At 42.5% G+C, this 23588-nt stretch overlaps 1 protein-coding gene across 1 annotated transcript in view; it reads left to right on the forward strand.

Annotated features, from left to right (window-relative positions):
- The window catches only part of SLC9A2 (solute carrier family 9 member A2), a 65324-nt gene extending 46669 nt beyond the window's left edge, over positions 1 to 18655 (forward strand). The window contains exons 6-12 of the mRNA XM_025213187.1: positions 882 to 971; positions 2716 to 2786; positions 5115 to 5276; positions 5912 to 6014; positions 8856 to 8987; positions 13339 to 13429; positions 16423 to 18655. Coding sequence (XP_025068972.1) covers positions 882 to 971; positions 2716 to 2786; positions 5115 to 5276; positions 5912 to 6014; positions 8856 to 8987; positions 13339 to 13429; positions 16423 to 16793 — 1020 coding nt within the window. The 3' untranslated portion in view covers positions 16794 to 18655. The remainder of the gene's footprint in view (positions 1 to 881; positions 972 to 2715; positions 2787 to 5114; positions 5277 to 5911; positions 6015 to 8855; positions 8988 to 13338; positions 13430 to 16422) is intronic.
- Positions 18656 to 23588: the final 4933 nt, after the last annotated feature.

Here is a 23588-nt window from a genome sequence, read left to right on the forward strand (position 1 = left end):
GCAGGAATGGGCTAATGGGCCATATTGACAAAAAATAAATTGGTATATGCAGTGGTCATGAATAAATATCGGCTGGAAATTAGAAGAAGGTTTCAGTGAGATTCTGCAGCAGCTTTCCAGTAGGAGTTGTGGGGGTGAGGGGGACTGAACTCATAAGAACATAAGAACTCAGTTACTCGGGAGATCTCTTGGAGTATTATGTTTCTGGTTTTCTAAAATGAAAGACACTTCTTTCGCAGATATTTTTTTAAATCACAGCGAATCACATTGGACTAATCACAAGTTTCTGCCTTCCTTGGGCATAACCAATCAATATACAATATTAAATAAAAATTCCAGTTTTTGCCTGTTGTTGAGGATTAACTTTAAATTTATTATTTGGTCAGCCCTGAGCTTCAAGTTCTAAAACAATAGCTTAACATATTTGTGTTTTAAATGAAGCAAGATTTGTTTCTGGTTTAATTAAACAATTATTAACTTGACAGGCCCTGTCAGTAGCATGCCATTGTTCCTTGAAGCCACTTTTTCAAGGTTTTTTATTATTAAGTCCATAAGAAAAACTACTACATTTTTTTTTCTTATAGTCATCAGTTGTTTCTTTAGCTCTGGAGATTCCCTTTATTTCCACTCGTGTTAGTGGGACTGCATTTTGTGTAGCACACAGCTAACTAAATGCACTGCCTGCTAACCACAGGGGTAAATGCATTTTTACTATATTTATACATTTATGCTTGTCTCTTGGAAAGAAAGAGGGTGCACCCAGAACTCAGTTTTACAACTTAGTGACTGAAAGAAATTGACTGAAATATTTTTCTTTTTTTTATGGCTCTGGGCAAGCAAGGAAATATTTGCTGTTTGTTTTGCTTTGTTTTTCTGGACAGGGGATAACAATTCGTCCCCTGGTGGAGTTTCTTGATGTGAAGAGGTCAAACAAAAAACAGCCAGTTGTCAGTGAAGAAATTTACAATCGGGTATGTCTGAGCTTTGATGACCTAGGGTAAATCCTGGAGTGAAATATGTAGCAAAGTGTGTAGTGATTTCAGTGATGCCAGGCTAAAATATGCTACAGAGAGAGCTATTATTTTGGATTTCATTTCCAGTTCTGAAGTAGTGTGAACATTTTATATAATATGTGATCAATATATGATTACTTAAAGTGTTTGTTTTGTAAATTATTGATCTGCCATGTTAAATTTATTTTCCTTTATTCTTGATCATCAGTTATGCATGAATTTCTTTAAGTTTTTAAAGCACGCCTAGCTAAGAAAATGTACAACCAGTTTCACTAAATCAAGTCAGATCTGGCTGAAATTCTGTAAACCCCTCAAAGATAAAACTTTAAGCCAGTTTCTCTGACTCCCATCAGTTTCTCTATGTATCTATCTTGAATACTTACATGTCCTCCACTATAAGTGTGGTTTCTAAGCACCTCACAGTCTTTAAAATATATTTATAGATTGCCTGTCAGCTAATGAAGGGTTTAACTTAGAGCAATAATAATCCTTGTTTTACAGATGGGGGAATGAGGTACACAGTCTTAATGGCCAGATGTAACAATCAAACTTAGGTGCTATACGACTTAGGGCAAGAATGTGGTTCTATTCTACACTGCTCAAGTCCCTGAAATAAAGTACCATGTGCCTACTTTTTTTAAATGCCATCATCTTAGCCTTAAGACTAAGTCACAAAAAGCAGCAGGTAACATAAAGAAATAGATTTTTGTTTGTGTTAAGTGATTCTCAGGGGCTTGAGCAGCGTGGAATAAGATCACACTTGTGTGATAGAGAATGCTCCACAAAATAACCTATAGGTGGGTTACTGTCTTGGAAGAGAGGAGTTGTGAATTTTGAGTCAAGTCAGGAAGAAGAGGGGACTGAATCAATGTCTTCCATTCCCATTGCAAGTGGTCAAACTGGTAGTCCATTATATAAAAATAGTTTCCACTCCCTTCTGCTGTTCTTTAAAAGAAAGTGGTAACCATAGCTGCATTCTGTGAGGGGTCCTGCCCTATATTGTGTGCCAAGCATACAGTGAGAATACCTACAGGAGTGAGTCCTTTTGGGAACTTGGGTTGAGGAATTCCTGGATCCTGACTGGGCATAGGCCTGGAGTTCTTCAGCCGTGTCAAGGCTAGGGAAGTTCTGGGTACCTGGAGAACATTAAAGGCATCTATGCAGTTTAGATACTTCCCAGGTTAGATAGCAACTGAGCCAGGACTTTCAGGATCATAGATTTAGATGTAGACACACACATTCTACCCAAGTTCTCTGTATTGGAATGATTCTTAAGTGACTTTTTCCAAGGCCTCCAAAGAAAAGGTGTAGTGGAGAAGAGAATTACACACTAGTTTCTTGAGTCCTAGGCTAGTTGGGTTGGGAGGAGACTGCAGGTAGGGGATAGATGGCCTGGATTTTAGCTTTGGGGCAACAGGTGGGGATAGACCACAAAGGTTGGAGCTGGGTCACAGGATCAAAAAAGTTGAGAGCTGCTGCTCACTCTGTAAGAACTGGATCACTCTGTCTTATCAACTAAATAATTCTAAACAAGTTGTAGTGACAGTAGAGATTTGATTTGGAATCTATTTATTTAAGCTAAAGAAACGTTTTCAATATTAACAAGACCCCTGTGATTGAACTAAGCTAAAGAGGCATCTCCAAGAGCATGTTAAACTATCTCTACAAGAACTGGTAATGAACCTGCAATTTTTGCCTTTAGTTCTTTGATCACATGAAGGCTGGAATAGAAGATGTATGTGGACATTGGGGTCACAACTTTTGGAGAGATAAGTAAGTATTAATTAAAACTCTCACTGGATAAGCTAAACTAAGCTGGTTGAGTGTACGAGCTACATAAGCAGCATTCTGGGCAATGTTTCCTCCTCACCATTATACTCCTGAGTGTGTTTGGAAAGTGTAAATTACACAGAGAAAGAAGAGTGAAAAGAAAATAGTTTTACAAAACCACAAGCAAACAACAAATACTCCAGCCTGGTTTAAAAATCCAACTTTCTGACCTCTAGAGGTGGGATTCTAAGCACTACCCTTTCTCTCAATCTCTTATGAGGCTCTCTTAGAGGTTCCTCAGCCTGCCTTGCTACTTGAATACATAGCAGTGCTGAAGCAAATCATTAGCTTCCTGCTTGTTCGAAACCTAACGTGGTCTTTGAACACCTTCACAGAAAGATGTCAGAACTAGTAAACTTGACGTGCCTGGAAGATTTTAATGGTAGGCTATCTGGATGGGGGAGAGTAGTGGATATAACTTGACTTCAGCAAGGGTTTTAACACACTCCCCCACAACATTCTCATTAACAAGCTAAGGAAATATGGACTAAAGTACTATCTGGTGGATATATATAACTGGTTATCACTTAGTCATGCGGGGGGAGGGGGCACTAAGCCATGGCACAGAAGTATAGGAGTGGATATGGGCCCCCAGGCCCACCCACAAATTGTGCCCCCTAGACTCAGGAGGCACCAGTCACCCCTGATCTACCATGTGGAACATCTCCATCAGGAAAGCTTGAGGCAGACCCTTTTCAGCAGACCCTGTAAGCGGGTAGGGTTTGGATTTTCTCCTGAGTGGTGGGAAACCTTCTTGGTTTTAATACCTGCTCTGAATCTGAGAGAGTGTGTGAATTGGAGGTTGGGTCTCTTATCTTCCAGGTGAAGGTGGGACATTTTCTTTCTCTCCTTCCTTTTTTTTTTTTTGTTTGAAGGCTGTTTCATTTTTCAGAAAAGAATGAAAGATTCACAGAAAGGAAGTGATGAGGAGTGTGACCATAGCTTAGTGGTTAGGACCTTCACTTGCACAGCAGATCCGAGTGCCAGTTTCCTCTTCGTAGAGGAACATCATGAACAGGAGAGCCTGATAGCAAGCCAACCCAGAATATTCCCTAGGATGGCAGCGGGGCACCTTCATGGAAGAAGTGCTTATAAATGCCATAAGGCAGGAGTGTCAAACTCATCTGGACCTGTGGGATGCTGCATGCAGCACAGGCCCTAGACTAGCTGGAGTGGGTAGCAGAGGAGCACTTGATCCAGCATATGGGGGACCACTTTGGCCATTTTGGGATGGTGCTGAACATGGTGTTTACTCCAGCCAGTGCAGGACTTGCACTGCACATGGTTTTCATCTCAGACTGCCTGGTGTGGCTGCTATGTGGCTCACATCCTGGACCAGCCAGAGCTGGCACTGTGGGTGTTGCATCTGGCCTGCAGTAGAGAGGACCTAGATTGGCTCCATGTGGGGCCGGCACCAAGGGCCAGATAATGTAGCTCTGCAGGCCGTATCTTTGACCCCCTGTCCAAACTTGAGCTTCCTATATTTCAAGTGAATGTTCTGATGCTGAGTTGTTGACTAAAAAGAGAACCCCTGTGAAAACAAGTCAAGTTCTGAAAAACGTTTTGCTTTTGAAACTATTTGGCCAATTTCACCCTTATTGGGTAGGCTGACTGCTTTTTTGTAACTAAAGCATTTAGCAGAAAAATACACTCCTGCTCTAGTCCATATTGTTACAGTTAGTACCCAGGTAGAATTACTACTACTACAGTAAAGGGGAACATTTCTAAGGGAACTGAGCTTTGTCAGGAAGCTAAATGTTCAGAGTAGAAAATGCACAGAGTTCTAGGCAAGGCAGTTTGCATGCTGTTTCAGTAAATGTTTACTGTTCCCTTTGGCTCTCATAAAAACAGGTAATTTAAAAATAGGAATTGTTAATAGCCTAAGGTAGTTAAAAGGAAAGGTCTCTGTTAGGAAATACTCACCTGAATGTATGAGTCAGTACAGGCCATTCAAATGGAAACTGATGAACTTGACCTTTGTTAAGGCAACCTTTGTTACCTCATTCATGAATATGTAAGATTGGCAAGGCCCGAAATACACCCAGGGTGAGTAATCTTCATCCCCAGCAAAAGCATAATTCATTTCCTTAACTATTTACAGTAAACTAACTGGTAGGGCTGGTTTGCCTCTCACATAGGCTTTCACAGCATCTGACAAAGTGTTTGTAACCTGTGAAAACTTATGTCTCTCTGAGTTAGCTGATAAGGCACCACCCTGGTCTGAGTTCTGCCTGACTTGAGTCTAACATAGCTAACTACCTCTCTCTACAGGTTTATAAAGTTTGACAAAAAATATATACGGAGACTTCTGATCCGGGAGAACCAGCCCAAATCTAGCATTGTCTCTCTGTATAAGAAACTGGAAATAAAACATGCCATTGAGATGGCAGAGAGTGGGATGATAAGCACAGTCCCATCTTTAGCTTCTCTCACGTAAGTAAATCTGGTGTGAATGAGTCAACGTTGGGCTCTCTGAAATCTATCAGGCAATTTGTGCACAAAAAGAATCTCTTCTTAAATAAATGCTTGTAACCTAACGGTATCGATGTGAAATTACAGTGTTATCCACAGCAAATTTGAAAGAAATGCCATCAAAAGAGTAATTTCACCCCTTCCCTGAGTTTTTGGGGTCAGTGAGGCAGAACCCCCATCTAAGAGAAATTGAGGAAGTTGTATACAGTATTTGGCCTGAAAGTGAAATCAGACCTGGGTGCTCTCAGGTTGCAGAGATTTATTAGGTCATTTACAACACTGGAAGTGTTAACTGGATTTCTGAGCCAACGTCTGCACCTCTGAAAACAATTTGAGGGATATCTTGAGAAGTATCTCAATCAAATGTGTTGTTTAATCCAATTTGTATAGTGTTTGGAAGCAGCGAATACTGAGTTGCTAGTGTCGGCATTGATTGAAATGGAGTGATTTTGCTCTTCATCCTTTTTTATCCTTTTTTTCTTTTGTTTCCACATAATGTTGTTTTTATTTTTAAGGAAGAAGATGTTTATATTTTATTATCGGGTATTAGATATATCTTTCTGTTTTTGTGTTTGTTTGTTTTTAATGTGCAACAGTGACTACCGGGAATTAAAAGTGAAAGTAAAGCCACTTTCCTCTGCTGAAATGGAAAATATGCGGGATATTTTAACAAAGAACCTCTATCAAATACGCCAGCGGGTAAGGTTGAAGTTGGATGTATCAGGCTGTCCTTCTCAATTTTGAATGTATATATTTTGTTACCAAATTTGCCCATTACTTTGGGGTGTGCTCATTTATTAGGGATAGTTTCTAGGGTCTTGGTGATTCTGTCAATGTGCTGCTTGTGTTACTATACGGAGCTGTATTTCTCCCTTCTGCAAGCCCTCACCCCCAGTGGAGCTATCTTGCAGGACTCAATCTCAATGGGACTGGGTTCCTCCAGTCACCAAATCAGTCATACACACAAACACACACAAATTAACGTGACACGCCTGACCTGGCCGGGCTGATCAGCATGGACAGGCTGACACCCTCATATGCCAAGAATCAGTTCATAAGAGCAACAAATAAATGCAGTCAGACACAAGCACACAGGTGAACAGAATCCCTCTGAATCCGGCTGGGTGTCCAGCTGACACCCTCATGGGCCAGCATTCAGTTCATAAGGGCACGTCTGAGTCAAACTGGGTCAATCAGCCTATACAAGCTGATCCCCTTATGTGTTTCAAACTCAGCACGTCCCAATCTTTGGCCTCTTGATGAGCAGACCCCACAATAATTTGGGCTTCACAGGGATCTTTAGCATAGGTAAAAGAAGCGTTGCTGCAGAGCACGGGAGGAAAGAGAAGCAGAGAAGGAAAAATATACCCAATTACTACCAGTTTGACTATAAAAGTTATTTATTGCTAAGCATATGAAATATATAATAGTACTAGTAGTAATAAACATACAGAAGAAAAACAAACACCAACAATGACAGTACTACCCTGGTTTCACTAAGTATTTGGGGAAACTTAGCTCAAGCTTAACTGATACAGTTCAGGTTCAGAAGTTTATGCCTAGAAAGAAGACAGAGAACGCTGGGATCTCACCTAGTCCACGGTACTCAGGCTGCAAAGCTGACAGGCACAGTCCGTAGCACAATCCTTGAAGAGAGAGATGATCTGTTCTTCCAGCGTCCCAAGAACGACAGGGGATGGTGTCAGCACAGGGGTTTTCTTCTTCTCCTTCTTTCCTCCTGCTTCTACTTCTTTTCCTTCCTTTTCCTCTTCTAGCAGCACACACACTTACAGATTTTTATACCCTCAGTTTAGCTGCTTCGAAGCACCCTCAGTAGTGTAAATCATTGTCTTTTCTATTGACAAGGGGTTATCTGGTTTGGACCATCTCAGGAAACTGATTGATAATCAGGAAACACTTAAGATTAGGGAGTAACCCAAATACTTGGGAGCCAGCTTGAGATTCCTATGGGTGGCAGATATACTGATGGGATATCTCATGGTTTCTTCAGGAACAATAGATAGCTTGCAGCATCAGGATTTTGGATTTTTACTTGTTGTGCACAAGCCTCAGCTTAGCATGACTTTTCCAGATCTTACTATAGTCTTTTAACAGACTTAAAACAATTATTGGGGTGCTCATAACCTTTTGTGGAGAGGACTCCCACCAGTCGTCTCGGGAAAGATATGACAACACCTGGGATTAGGGCTCCAGCAGGCTGGATGCTGTGATGAACCCTTAACCATTGTTCAAATGTTGCCCATACCCCCTCTGACTCGGTCTCTTGCCTCAGCATTCCCTAACCCGGCAACCGAGTTTTAGTCAATCAAGTTTAAATAGGCCTCCCATAGTGGGACCGGGGAATGTACGGCCCGAGATGCCTATTAAACTTAGAGCTGTGTGTGTGTGTCTGGGGGGGAAAAGTCCTTAGCAAATCCAGATTAGAACTGGTCTGATAAATGCTGAGCTGGGTGTGTGTGAACATGGGTTGATTAACATTGGAAGCACAGATTCCCCATCATGCAGCGCTCTCCTGCTTCTCTGGTCCCAGAATTCACTGCAGCCTCTGCTTCAGGCTTTCTGTTTTCCATCTCTCATGTAAATGAGACCTAGGGCAGTTGATTCACTCGTCACCCTTATCTGGTGAGGGTCTTAGGTGCGTCTCTCACTGCATCTTAATCAGTTTCGTTTAGGTAGAGGAGGGGAGGGGGGTGAGTCCTTTGTGAGTCAGACAGACTGCATCCTGTACCAGGGTTCCCCAAGAATACAGAGCTGAGACGTAACAGTATGCATGTCATTGGATTAGATCCTTTGCGGGTGTAAGGCAGCATATAACTTCCAGTGATCAGGTGGGCCCAACATTTAAGCATCCAAATGGAACTGCCTTATATCTGTGAGAAGTCTCCTCTTTTATATTCACAATAATATATTAAGGCTGTTTTCTGTAACTTGCTTACTTGCTCTTACGCCTCTAAATATGCAATAAATATTACTGTGATCTACACTGGCATAGACCCCAGTGAATCCCAAACCCAGTTTTTTCCTACTTATGTCATGTCTATATTTTGGACAGTTCTTGATTGAAATTTACTCTTTTTGTTTCTCACTAGTGGAAAATGTTTAGAAGTGGTGCTTGTTTCAGCCTGCTAGAAGGAAGTGATTCCCCTTGGTGACTGATTTTGTTATTTTCAAATATGCAATCCCTACTGAATGAGCTAGGATGAGCCTGGTGAAATCACTGCATTAAGCCAGCTTTTTCTAATTCCATTTTTTTTTTTTTTTTAGTTTCACTTTTTTCATGTTTTGACAGGTCCAGTGAATCCAGGTACCAAACATAATGCCTGCAGAACCAGTGACTAGACAAACATTGACATAATCACTCAGTTTCTCTTTAATCTATTTTAATATGTTTTAGTTTGCAAATTATTTTATGATACCTATTGAAACATTAAAGCAAATAGTGCATGTTGTGCTCTCTGTAATGTTCAATACATTTGTCATTGTGCTTTTTGATATGTGTCCACCATCTTTGTATTTCAGACGCTGTCATATAACAGACATAGCCTGACTGCAGATGCAAGTGAAAAACAAGCGAAAGAAATTCTTATCCGTCGCCGGCACAGCCTGAGGGAAAGCATTAGAAAAAGCCACAGTCTGTCTAGGGAGAGACCGGTACTTGTTTTTTAACCTGTTCATAAAAAAGAGTTCTTTGTATCCAAGTATCTTTCTTTCAGGGAATTTTTTGAGAAAAACTTGGGCTTTCTATTGTACCTTTAATTTTTAAGAGCCCTAATAAATTTCATAGATACTGAGGTAGGAGTGATGTTGAGGTAGAAAATCAAGCTGTAGGATTCTCTATAGCATTGTGAAGAGGAGACCTTTTGACGAAAGAACCATTATTTGAATAGCCCCCTATTTGAAAAGTGGTTCTTTAATATCCATGAGGTGAAGGCACTACCTCAGTGTTTAAGATTAATAAATGGCATGATATTCAGTATATGTCAACATCGAGAAATGTAAAGTGCTCCACCTCGGGACGAGCAACCCCCAACACACCTACAGGCTTGGCGACACCAAACTGATTAGCACCATGAATGAAAGGGACCTGGGGGTAATAATAGACTACAGTATGAATATGAGCCGTCAGTGCGATGCTGTAGCCAGTAGAGCAAATAATACTCTGGCGTGCATCAATTGATGCATCTCCAGCAAAATCAAGGAGGTGATTCTTCCGCTCTACTCAGCACTGGTGAGACCGCAGCTGGAGTACTGCATCCAGTTCTGGGCACCGCACTTTAACAAGGACATGGACAAGCTTGAGAGAGTCCAGAAAAGAGCCACCTGTATGATCAGAGTCTTCAAAGGCAAGCCATACGAGGAAAGGCTGAGGGATCTGGGACTCTTCAGCCTGAGGAAAAGAAAGCTGAGAGGGGACCTGATAGCAGCTTACTGCTACACTAGAGGAGTATATCAAGGGCTCGGTGAGCAACTGTTCACCAGGGCACCCAAGGGGAAAACCAGAAGTAATGGCCACAAACTCCTGGAAGATCGATTCAGGCTCAACATTAGGAAAAACTTCTTCACAGTCAGGGTGGCCAGACTGTGGAATAAGCTCCCTCCAGAGGTGGTGCAATCACCTACCCTGGAAATCTTCAAAAGGAGACTGGACAGTCACCTTGCTGGGGTCACCTGACCCCCAGTTATCTTTCCTGCTTGGTGCAGGGGGGCTGGACCCGATGATCTTCCGAGGTCCCTTCCAGCCTTACAATCTATAAATATTCAGCATCCAATGATGACAGTTTTGTTACAGAGTAAGCACAGACCTCAGACTAATGTTGAAAGGACTTATGTAGTCCTTTCAGCAGAGGACTTACCTGATAACTGCTTCAAACTCAGTCTTTCAGTCTTGCCAGAGACAAAAAAATTAACTAGTCTCTGAGTGTTTATTTTCGTGTTCCAAGTGTACTTACTAATTACAGTACTCATTGTTACAGTTGTCCTTTACAGTAGAGACCAGAATGACAAGGTCAGGAATCATTGCATCTTATCATTACTGAAGCTATTTTGACATATACTGTAACTTCTTTTGGAATGACCTTTCTATCATTATAGCTATCTTTACATATTGCTTCCATCATATTAGTGACTGATTTACTGGCCAGGATTGATAGAAGGGCCTGAAGGATGAAGGCATTTTCGGGGTGGAACTAAAAAAACAGTGTGTAAGAGAGGTCTTTGAAATGCATGAACTGTAGCTTTAGCAGTAATTGATCTTTAAACAATGCTTGAGTATTGTTCTTATACTTAACCAGCTCACCGCCCACTCAGTGCTCATGAGCAGCAGCACAGTATCCAGAGAAGAAAAATGACTAATAGGAAATGGTTTTCAGTTTCATGTGTCCTTTGTACGAGAGGCTAGGCTTTTCTCTGATATCTTTTATCAGACCAACTGTATAGTTGGGAGAGCTGTTGGACAAGTTTTCAGGCATCAAGTACTCTTCCTCAGGTCTAAGACATTCTGTTTGGCACTTGCATTTGCTGAACCTGCCAATACTTAAAAGGTTAGACCTGCGGAATGGCACTTGATGTCTTAAAGCTTGTCAAACAGCTGTTCCAGCTGCACAATTGATTCTGTAAAAACCAAAAAACAAAACAAACAAAACCCAAAAATACTCACCTCTCATACATGTCCTGGACCATCACAGTTGCAACAACATTCCAACCCTACTACACCTGTCATATGGAGATGCAACAATGAGTGAGATGAACAAATGGGGAAAAATATCTAAAGGCTTTTCAAAACTTTAAACTTTGTTTGGTGTCCTTTTAAGAATTAAACGATAGGTATTCTTGAGAAATTATAAACAAATTAAGAGAGAGTATGAAAACATGGACAAATTACAATGAGGTAAGGGATGACAGAACTTTACTATCCATCAGCTGCTCCATGTTAACTGCTGACATGCACATGATTTCTCTCCAGTAAGTAAAATATAACTTGCAATAGCTTGCCTATCAAGGAAAGAGGATAAACCACCACAGGTTAGTTTACATTTACTATGGGGTGACAAGCATATGGTGCATGAGCAATTACTGTAGAGCAGCTGAGGCATGGAAATTCCCAGCACCCATTTACCTCCCGCCATGTGAGGACACATGACAATTGAATTGTTCCCAGTCATCACAGATTGTGTGTGAAGTGCTGTGGGGTAGGAGTGAGCACCCAGCCCAGTATGCCTTGCAGTGGGCGCATTGAGGGTGGGGAGTGGAGCACTTGCACCTATGCTTAGGGAGTTTCAGGTGGTGGGTGATCTGTGGCTGGGGGCATTTTCACTTTTCTTTTGTTCCTTATCTCCTAAACATGAGTTCAGTAAACTTCAGTTGCCAGCAATTGACTGAAATCTGCAGCGTGCTTGCCTGACTTTGGGTGGCTAGAGAGGAGAGGGAAGTCCTTGGATGTACACTTTTAGGTTCCCAAAGACTGGGAGTGGAGCATAGTGAGGGACCATGGGCAAGCTGGGATTGTGGACACAGCAGGTTGTTAGCTTTTATGGAACAAGTGTAAGAGGGCTCATTGATTAGAAAGTGCCAACAGAAGGGGAAAAAAGTGCAATAGAGTTATGGATGTATACCAGAGTAACCAGTTGCAGTAGTCTGTGGAGTGGGGGAAGGGGATAGGGATGAAGAGTGATTCAGTGTGTGATGCCTGGAGGATGGATGAGACCCATGTCTCAGACCAGTTGGTATCCACATGTAATACTCAACCAGTTCAAAATAGTACTAGATTTTCCAGGTACACTTTTTGAACTGTTCCAGGTAGCTTTAAACCAGTTTAAAAGGCTTATATGTCTGTCTGCTTCAGGTTTAACCGGAGTTTAAATTGGTCTAAGTGCTACATGTGTCCATATCCTCAGTAGCTTCACTGTGCACCATGTCCTAACAGTCTTATCCGGAAGGACACTTCCTATCTTCAGGAGGTGCTGACTTCGCTCAGCTACAGTGCACTTCAGTGATTCAGCACTTAGGAGAAACTAAGCCTCATACAAATAAGCATATGCTCATCTTCAAGCAGTAATCCCTCCCCAGGATTACAAACATGGATAAAGTTATTCAAGCTAAAAACAGACATCGGATTTCTCCCAGAACTAAGCCAGGGATCCTACATATGTAGGAACCCATTGTCCCACTTTAAGTGCTTCTGAAGTACTCAAGATAGTCCCAGGGAAAAAGTGTTATCTGGACTAGTTTGAGGTAGTTTTCATTCAAGCTGAGTGTCTAAACAACTATCCTGAGCCTGTTTTGATGTGAGTCAAAGCCCAGGACATCCAACCTGGGAGAAATCTGATGTCTGGTTTTACCCTATAACAGGGGTGGGCAAAATGTGGCCCATGGGCCAGATGTGGCCTGCCAGGCCATTTTGTCTGGCCCATGGGGGCCCTACAAAATTTAGAAAATTAATATTTATCTGCCCCTGGCTGCCTGTCATGCAGCCCTTGGTGGCTTGCCAAAACTCAGTAAGCAGCCCTTCACCTGAAATAATTGGCCGCCTCTGCCCTATAAAGTACCCTGTTTAAAGTCAGGGCAGACAATTGTTTCTGGTCTGATGCTTTTTAGCCAGGTTTCAATTTCAAGGAAATTAAGTAACTGAGCAGTACGGTTCCAGATGTGGCTTGTGTAGAAAGAAAGACGTATGGAAAAACTTGTGTCAGTTTGGAGTTAGTGAACATGCAGCAGCTAACTTTGGCTTTTTTGGCATATTTTCTCTAATATGGATGCACGTTAGTACTTCTCATTTTGAATGAATGGTTAAAGTTAACCTTGGGTTTCCTCTAAGTTAGCATAAACTTTTACCACCAGAACTGAGGCAAAAGGCATGAAGATAACCATGCACATGGAAAATATAATTGTGTTAGTTAATCCCAGTCTCGTTACCAGGTTTTTTTCTCTAATCTAAACAGATCCCTTTGAAACCTCTAATGTTCATTATACTAATACTTCGTGCCATCTTCATTTATTTTTACAGGCTTCTGCTAATACAACGCGCTATCTGTCACTGCCCAAAAATACTAAACTCCCAGAGAGACTACGAATACGAAACAAAGCAACTTTTAGAGGTAAGGGGAAGTTTTATGAAGGTCTCTTATGGTGCTACTTTACATTGCACATTTTGAATGTATAAATTCTGCAGATACAGCCACAGTCCTGGGAGATAATCTTTAGCCATGCAATTATTTCCCTTCAGATCGATAGGATTGCTCACACAAGCAAAGGCTACTAGTCAAAAGGAGAATAATACACTCATTTTCATGTAGGGCCTCCCAAAAAGTTAGGTGCTGGAAAGAACAGCCTTTTTCCCTTAACCCTTCACAAGGAAGTAGTCAGGATGTAGCACAGACTTCACCCGTGCCAGTTGTCAGACAGCAGAGCAGAGGCAGCACACATGTCCTGGGTGTTGTGGGAAGAATATTAAGATACAACAAGGAGCTGTATGAATTCATCCGCTATGCAAAGGACCTGTCAGGAGAGGACAGGAAGCTGTGAAATCCAGGATTTCCACTAAATCAAAAAAATAAAAATAAAACTTTAATAAAAATAAAATGCTGACTCCCCAGTGGGAGCCAGTGGTCCTCGCTGCTGGGAGGGAAAGGCACCAGCTGGCACGGTGGCACGAAGGGCAGCAGACAAGATGGCTGCCCCCTTGTCCATCCTTCCCTGCTGGGTCCTCTCCACTAATTGGCATCAAGGAGCAGGATGGTACAAAGGGCAGCCAGCTATCCAGGTGGTGGCTGCCCCCGTGTCCCACCTCCCCACTGGGCCTCTTCACCAGTCAGTGCTGAGGGGCACAGCCTCTGCCAATCAGTGCCAGGGGGCAGGGTCACCGCAAAATGCCTGCAAAATTGGCTCTGTATGCCATGAGTGGGCCATGAAAAACCCTTTGTCTCGCTGTGATTTAGGTAGGTCCCTAGTCGTGGAGCAGTGCAACTTTGTAACTTTCCATTGCACAGTCTAAGAATGAATCCCAGCTTTTTCATTACTGAGTCTTTGGGTAAATTTCATAATTTCACTCTTTGTAGAACTGAAAATATTTTCAGTGTTGTTTGTTTCATTCAAATAGGTTCATATTTGTTCAAGTTGAAAAAACAAGTGCTTCCTTTCTTTGCATAGCTTAAATATGAATGATATTTAACATGGTTGCAGGAAAAGAATGGTAACTGAAGACAGGATTACAATGCAGAACTTTAATTCATGTTTTATTTTAGGTTATTGTAAGGCTGTAATTCATTTGAACACTTCAGGTCCTGCCTAAAAATGTGAACTCTGTCCCATTCACAAATGTTTGGGAGAGCTTTAGACTGAGAATTTTGTTGTAGGCCCCTCTCTTCTCTGGTAAAGCATGCATGCATACAATCCTAGAGAGGAAAAAACATTGTGAAAAGCCATTTATACATCTGTACTGAACACTTCCCTATGGGGCTTTTGCACAGAAGTTGAGCAAGGTTAAGAGGAAAGAGAGCAAATGTGGCAAAGTCAACAATTTCCCACTTCAGGGCACCATTCCCATGGGTGTACTATCCTCCACCTTTGTAAAGGAGAGAGACCAAACTCTTTAGAAATGTATAACAAAATAGCATGCACGCTTGTGAGAGTGTACAGGCGACCAAATGCAAAACTCTCTGTGCAAATTTCTAGGAAAGGGCTAGATTCGATAAGGGACTTAGATGCTTTCAGGTTAGGTAAATTTAGGTGGCCTAAATTGGGACACAGGCGTGGCTCAATAGCTGAGGGACGAATGAGTGTCCAAGTTGCTGGTCCCTGTTCCTAATGCGGTTTATGCATTTTTTTTCATTGCCTATTTAAATGCAAAACGTACAAGCAGTTGCCAAAATGCTCTTCTTATTGAAAACTTTCTGCACAGTGAGCCAAAGGTAGGAGGTACCTTTATTCGGCCTTGCATCTTGTCTCATGATTAGTATCCTTAGAAGGATGAAATATTGGTCTGAAGTCTCTTGGGCCAAGTGGTATGGAGCCCAAGTCCATACTTCCTGCTTCCCTGAATAAGTGCTCTGTCCTCTAGGCAAATACATAAAAGGTTGCCGCTACCACTTCTGCTTCCTCTAAAAGGAAAGAATGAGCCAGTTTCCTATACTGTAAATGATGATTTAACTGCCTGCTTAGGTGCCTATATTTGTGAGAGGGGTTGACTGAAAGAGGGGTCTTTCGAGCTGTGAATCTGTCTCACATAGGCATCTAAGTCAGGACTGCAAGGGGACAACTTACTGCTCCTTAAGTCTAGAAGAGAGGTAGGGTTTCAAACATCTACCTCTTCTTACTGACTGGCTTAGATGTCTTTCCTTCCCTCCTCACCCCGCTTGGTGTGCTGAGCAGTATGGATTTCAGTTCTAGTCACCTAAGTTTGCCCGAAGCATAGGGAAGTAGAGGTGCCTAACTCAGTTTTGTGAATTCTAATCCTGAAATCAGGTACCCAATATTTAAGTGCAGGAATGTTCCCTGCTGGTTTGAAACTCTCACCTCCGGCTCCCAGAGTGGTATTTAAAACCCTAGGTTATGTCCTTAGGCTCTCCATACAGTTCAGTGCCTTGGGATGTAGGTAGGCAAGATTCTTTGAGTAGATGTGATATCTTTTTATTAGATGTGATACCTTTGAGTAGATGTGATATCTTTTATTAGACCAACTGAATAGTTGGAAAAAAGTTGGGGTGTAGGTGGGAGATGAGTCACTGAGCCACTTGGACTGGGCAGTTCTACATGTGACTAGAGAAGAAGTTTAGATGCCTAGGAACATTTCAAGTCAAGTGGGGAGGTACTTTGTAAATTTAGGTATCTCCAGAGATTGACAACACCTGAGCACGGATTTTTGAATCCCAGGTTTTTAGGTAGTTCCTAAAATCTGCCCAAATCCTTTATTGCTTCTAGCCCCAAAGGACCGTACATTTCAGAGTTTGGTCAACCATTCATCGCAGGCACAGAACAGCATTTCTGTGTCTTGTGCTTTGTGCTGTATAATGCTCTGCTGTTTGGTTTGACAGCACTTGGTAGACAGTGATATGCTGTATCTGAGAATTTTAATTTTGTTTTACATTCACAGTGAGTGACAGCAGTGACTCTGACACAGATGCTGCTACCACAGTGCTCAATTTAAAACCCAGACCAGGAAAAAAAATGAGAGACCCAAAGCAAAAACAGCGGAAGCCACAGCAGCAATTTAGAATGGAATGGAGGAATGAAGTCGACAGAGACTGTGATGGAAAAGGAGATCACAGGGAGGCAGCTAACCAAGCTCTGACATCCAGTTGGTTCAGGCAACCTCTGTTGTCAAGACCAAGGTTTGGTACACTGAGTGAAGAAGATTTGACTAAAGATGATGGATCAACAAGACCAATGCCGCCACCACGGCTAGGCAGGCAGGCCTCAGAACCTGAGAGGCACAGATCTAAATCTGAGAATCAGCCATACTGAAAACAGCTGCAGTTGAAATATCAATGAAGAACTACAGAGGCATTAAATTAGACTCTTTGACTGGACAATGAATGCACTATAAAAATGTGGTGTGAATCAAAAAGTATTTCCCTTGGGTTGCCTGTCCATACTACTGATTAACTAGATGACACGCAACAAAAGCAAACCCCAGACACAAAGGATAACCTCTTTTTTAAATAACTTTTAGCAGTGCTTTAATTTTATTCGTTCCGCTACTACTGATGGGACAGGGTATGGGAAAATGTGCCTTTTATTACATTATATGCTCCGGAACCAGTTCAATATTTAAATATCAAAATATTTTCAAAATTTCTATGATGAAGAGAACTTTTAAAAATAGCTAGTACATTAGGTGTTATTTATGATCAATTTATTCTTATCTAGACCATATTTTGAATGAGTAGCACTGATGATTGCACTATGCACCTGTCCTACAGAACTGGCAAGACAAATCAATGTCACCTCAAACTATTCTGTTTGAATGGCTGGGATACTGGGATGCAAAAGCTGGAACAGTCAGAGGGGAGAGAACAAACTCCAGATATAGAATTAAAAGTACCGTCAGCTGATAGGAAATGGCCTGTCAAGTGAGGTAAAAGGGTAGATATACTCCTAAATACATCTGATTTGATGTACCTGCAATTTTTGTAGCCTGTAACCCAGGAAGGATGCTGGGATGGAAGATGAAAGCACTTAGCACCTTGGAAGATGAGGTCAGGAAAAAGATGGTAGCAAGTACATAAGAACTGTGACTTAGCAATTGTCTTTGTGCCTCAGTCTTATGGCTGCAATGGGATGCAGCAGCATAGTATTTCTATGATACTGTACACAGGGTAAGTGTGTGTGGGGTGGGGTCCTCATGGATGAAGTTGTGCCTTGAGACTCAAGAACTCTAGGTTCAATTTCCAGCCTAATTCACTCAGTCTCTTTGACTGCTGACAGACATGACAAAAAACAACCCTGTGCTTTACCAGAAGTTTAAAGTAAAGTCTCATTTGTTTGGGGTTTTTTTTTCACATCTCCAAGCTGCCTTTGTTCCTTATGTGGACAGTGAGGGTGACGGTGTTTTCTTTGTCTAGAGCTGACTGCAGTCTCCCTTTGTTTGTACAGCATGGAGCACAGTGGAGCCCAGAAATCAATTACAGTCACTAGGCATTATTATAATACAATATTCTACCTCCAAGGTGATCCTGAGACTGGCACTGAAAAATCAGCCCTACCTATGCAGTCCTCCTCCATGTGCTGCTTCCTGAAAAGATGTCATATGATAAGTGCAAGAGTCTCAGGTCCTGAAAGAGTCCCTGGGCAAATGCCTTAAAGTAACTGTGTAACAGTTCTTGGCAAGTTGTACATGTGGAGTGGGGGCAAGTGACCAGGGCTTGTTTCTTAGCAGCAACCTGGAGGTCACCACAAAGCAGTGAGAAGATACCTCTCTTCCATCTCTTTTTAACTGGCAACAATTTAAATACAAGCTGGAGGGAATGTGCCACTTAAACAATGATAGTTGATTTTAATGTAAATGTCAGGAGTTTGCACTTTCTGTCCCACTTAATCCTTATTATAAAGGGTTGTGTGGCAATTAGGCCTTGAACTTTACCTGAAACACACATGACTTTTAGCCAGAATGTAGAAATCATTCCATTTATTATAAAATCCATAACTTTTTGTTTATGAATGTCCAATATATAAATTATAATGTACTTTCCTTTGCATTTTGCACACTTCTAAATTGATGGGCAATTTATTTTAGATTTCCAACCGCTGTAGAGTTAGGTCTAACTCGTACTCCATGGGGTCTTAACTCCTATTTCAACTATGCAGTCAGTCCAATAAAAGATATCACCCAAATAAATCCTTGCCTCTCGCATAATTCCTGGACCATCACTGCTACAACATCACTCTAACACTACCATAACCTCTGTATGGCACATTTTATTTCATAGTTTCATAGTTTTAGGGTCGGAAGGGACCTAATAGATCTTCTAGCCCGACCCCCCGCCAGGGCGGGAGAACAACAAAAGAACCCTAAAAACAAAAAACGGGACTCAAATGAGTCCAGCCAGGTAGGTATCCAGCCTCTTCTTAAAGACCCCCAGGGTAGGGGCCAGCACCACCTCCCTTGGAAGTTGGTTCCAGCTCCTAGCCGCCCTAACTGTGAAGTAGTTTTTTCGGATGTCCAATCTGTACCTCCTCTCCATCAACTTGTGCTCATTACTCCTTGTTATGCCAGCGGGGGCTAGGGGAAACAGCGTCTCCCCCAAACCCTTCTGGTTCCCCCTAGTGAGTTTATAGACGGTCACCAGGTCCCCCCTCAGCCTTCTCTTGTGGAGGCTGAATAGGTTCAGGTCCCGCAGTCTCTCACTGTAGGGTCTGCCCTGTTGTCCCCGGATCATGCGGGTGGCCCTCCTCTGGACCCTCTCCATGTTGTCCACATCCCTCCTGAAATGGGGCGCACAGAACTGGACACAATACTCCAGCTGCGGCCTGACCAGCGTCGCATAGAGGGGGAGGATCACCTCCCTGGCTCTACTCGAGATGCACCTATGGATGCACGACAAGGTCCTGTTAGCCCTGCCAACCATTTAAAGTAGCTGTGAAGGGATTATGGGAACTAACTTCTTGGGGTTTGTTTTTTTTAAAGACTGGGCAGAATTTTCTGAAGTGCTTAAATACCATTGGAAATCACTGGGTCTGGGGCTCCTAAATGCCTTTGGAAAATGGTGCTTAAAGGCATCTTTACAGGTGCTTCGAGAGTTGGGGGAGGCATTTTAAGTAGAGTGGCTCTGCTCTAATTAAAGCTCCTGCAGCATCTCATGTATTCAGCATCCCACATTTCAAAATGGTGGCGGGGGGGCTTTTATTAAAGCTCAGTTTAGTTCAAACATTCCTGCCGCCGGCATTTTGAAATATGGGGAAGCTGAATACACGAGACGCTGCTGGAGTGTGTTAATAAGTGTGTGCTAATTAGCACACTCCAGCAGACTTGATTAATCAAGTCTGCTCCAACACTGTAATTAGCATGTGTTGGAGCAGGTGCCCTGCACATCTACAGGCATCCTGAGAGCCTGTCTTGTTTAGATGCTTTATACAATAAAAATGGTTTTATTAGATTTTTCCTGTGCAACCTCATGCTTTACTAAATTCCGGTTAATTATTGCTACAAATTTTAAAGCCTTTTGCTGTTGTTCAGGTTATGTGGATTTCCAATTTCTGTGGAGTATATTGGTAGATTAGGAAAATCTTATTCAATGGTTTATGTTAAGACTATATTTCTATTGTAAATTGTTGGGTTTTTTATTTTTCTTGTTTAATGGGTTTTTTTTTTTTGTGAAAAACTGCTATTTTGAGAATCAGTCACCTATGCATGACTAGCACCTTCTGTTTGGACTACATAGTAATGGGCTGAAGTCATATTAATTTATAAAATAATAATTCAGAATTAATTTTTCCAGCAGCATCCTTTTTTACATGGGTAGAACTGTCAGCAAATATTCTACTCTACCTGTTTGGATCACACTTAAACCAGAGATGAAGTTCACATCTAAATTCACGCTCACGTTTTTTCTCAAATGAAATTATTTTAAGATAAAATTATGCATGTAGAAGGTTACTCACTACAGAGCTCTCTCCTTCCTGTATTGGTAAAGAATGAAGAAAGTAATTTGTAAGCCATCAAGCTGCTGGGGTCACATTTTCAGAAGTGACCTCTAATTCTGGGGGTGCAACTTTAACCAGTGAGTGCCTGATTCTCACAAGTCCTAAGAACCTGCAGTCTTGACTGTCTTCAGTTGGAGCAGTAGGTACTCACTGGGTGCATCTACATGTGCAATTGAGAGGCAAAAAACTCTGGCACATACAAGTGTACCCAGGACCACAGCACGTTGAACTGGATTGGAGCACCCCAGCTGGCAGATCCCAGGGGTCAGCCTGCCAGCCCAGGGCTGCTTCAACAAAGCTCAACATGCTGTGGAGGTGCTGGCTGGGGCATGAGGGTGCTTCGGTGTGGGTCTAGCCGGCAGTGCCCCAGTCAGCGTCTACATGAGTGTTGCTGCACAGTAAATAACGCTGCTGCAGTATCGTACTTGTATTTACAAGTACTAAACTACAGCAGCATTTATTAATTTAGTGCAACCTAATAGGGCAGCCCATGTAGGTGCAGAAACTTTATTGCAGAGCTAATTAGGCAAATCCACAGTAAATGTCATGTGTAGATACGCCCACTGGCAACAACACACAGGTCCCAGGTATTTAATTTGGGAACCCCGGAATTAAGGCCAAAACTGTGGCCTATTTTTTGGCAATCTGAGTCTTAAAGAATTGAAGCACCAAGAGGTTAAGTATAAAACATGATAGTATTTACCCAGATGCCTAAAAGTACTTTGAGACAGATGAATTAGATAAATGCTGAGCATATTGTTAAAGCAAAATTATATTTTAAAGTCTGCATCCTGGTACTCTTCAAACAAAGAGAAGACAAACTGCAACATTTATCTTAACAGATTTCTAAACAGAATTTTCAGCTTGAGTCTGCAATGTGGCCTTTGTTTTGTGATCCCTTCTCCAAGAAAGGTTATAGTGCCAGAGAATCAAAACCCACATAAATCTTACTATCCTCTGGCACCATCTGTTGGGAGAAATGATGCATTGAAATTATTTTTATTCTCTTCCAGAAATACAAGTCTTTAGGAACTGAATAATTTGCTTGTGACAAAAAGTTAGTATTGGCTGACTGACTAGCTTTGCCAGTATGAACTTTTGAATAGGTTTGTTGTTGGTTTATCAGACCAAAAGAAAGTGAAGAAAGGAAACGATTGTCCCCCCTTCATCTGCTGAGTGAACAAGTTGGTATCTCACACATAGCTGATAGATGCTGAAAACACTAGAAAGCAGGTTAATATACAAAGGCTAAGCAGACTACCTTCATTTTAAGGATGAAACTGAAAGAGGAAAAAAGAAAGTTTGTCATATAGGTAGTGGGACCAAATTCTAGAGACTATTGTACCCAATATTGAAACTGCAGTATGGCCAAATTCTGCTTCACTGCTAAAATGACTAAGACAACTCCTGAAAAGTCTTGGCTTATACAAACAGGCTAGGGGGGTCATTCATCTCCTCCTAGGTAGCTGCTTAGCTCTTCCTTCCTTCCAATGGCCAGCTCTATCCACTCTAGAGCAGCACCCTATTTCACTAAGGCAGAGTACAGGAGAGAGGAATGTTACAGGCTATTTTTATTATGTCAATGAGGTGCCTCATTCAACCCCAGCTTTCAGGAGCCCACCGATACCACTTGCTTCAGCCAACCCTAAAGATGCAGGTAATACCTTGTGCCATATCCTTGAGTAAAGATATACTGACAGAAGACACCCACAGACTACTGGATGAAGGAAATAACGGGCCTATCAGCCCTCACACAATGCAAGGAGCTGTTTCTACAGATCACACAAAGACATCTGTTTAATCTTCTGACATGCCATGCAAGGAATCCAGGCACATCTCTACCCCACCTAGGAAGCCTATAGTACCCTTCCCATGGGATTTTAATGGCCCCTTATTTGCTTGGCCCATTCCACCTGGCTATATTATTTCAGCACTCCAGGCAGGGTAAGTTTCAAATGGGTATCTGGGCTTGCAGCAGCATAGCGTGTTTGAGGGCAGCTAGAAAGAGGAAAAAAGATGCTACTCCACATACTAGTACAACATGGTTCTACTTGTTCTCCATGGACTCAGCAGATGTGAAGAACTCAGTGCATATTCTGCCAGATCAGACGTGCCAGAAGTACTTGTGCTGCCATAGGTTAGTACTTGTAAATGCAAGTACTTCAGTCACATCCCAGAAGACATCCACCATGAGCGACTGGTGCCTCCCGAGACTGCAGGGACACAATTTGTGGTTGGTGGTGGTGTGGCAAGTGGCAACCACCTGCAGAAGTCAGAGGCGGGGGGAGGTTGTGAGTGGTGAGCGGCGATTGGCGACTGCCTGCAGAAGCTGGTGAAGCCAGCGGTAGTGGCGAATGGCCACCAGCCCCAGAAGCCGGGGGCCAGTGGTGACCCCCCGGAGAAAGAGCAGTGACTGCCCACAAAAGCTAGTGGTGGCGGCGAGGAGGGGGAGCTGTGACCACCTGCAGAAGCCGTTGTCATCATCCAATCTCGGGGGGGGGGCACCCTGCAAGGGGGGGGGGGGGGGGGGCATGTGCCCCCCCATGGCCCTCCAGGTGTTGCCTATGACATGCACGATGCCTTTCCTTGTGGCCAATGTGTGACCATGGGTCTATGCCTTATAAGTGTTAGAAGCATGAGAGGTCTTGCCTCCTGGGACAATGAGAAAGTTGAGTTTCCCTTCAAAAGAGGGATCAGTGACGATCACACCAAAGCTGCCCCTAGTTCTGCAGCTGGATTGCTACCTTGTCCTGCCAGAACAACACTGGAGATAATTATTGATGGTGGCTACAATCTATCCGTGCTAATGAACACATCCTTTGTCTCCTTGCTTTTAGTGCTGAATGTGATTGGGATAATCTTCAGACGGTGGAGCATGTGGCTCATCACAATGTGAAGCACCTGGGATTTCATTCCCTGCAGGATAGCTCACCTGGTCCAGCCTTCTGAAACTACCTTTCTCATTTGCTTAATCTCTTCTTGTATTCTACAGGGATCCTAGGCATCACAGAGCTAACTTGGAGCTGAATGTTTCTCTAGGCAGCAAGCCCTGTAGTGACTTTGTGCTTCTACACCTGGTTGGGCAAGTATTTCAGCTGGTGGGCCACTTAATGAGTT

The sequence above is a fragment of the Alligator sinensis genome, unplaced genomic scaffold, assembly GCF_000455745.1.
Source record: "Alligator sinensis unplaced genomic scaffold, ASM45574v1 scaffold680_1, whole genome shotgun sequence".
In the NCBI taxonomy this organism is placed as follows: Eukaryota; Metazoa; Chordata; order Crocodylia; family Alligatoridae; genus Alligator; species Alligator sinensis.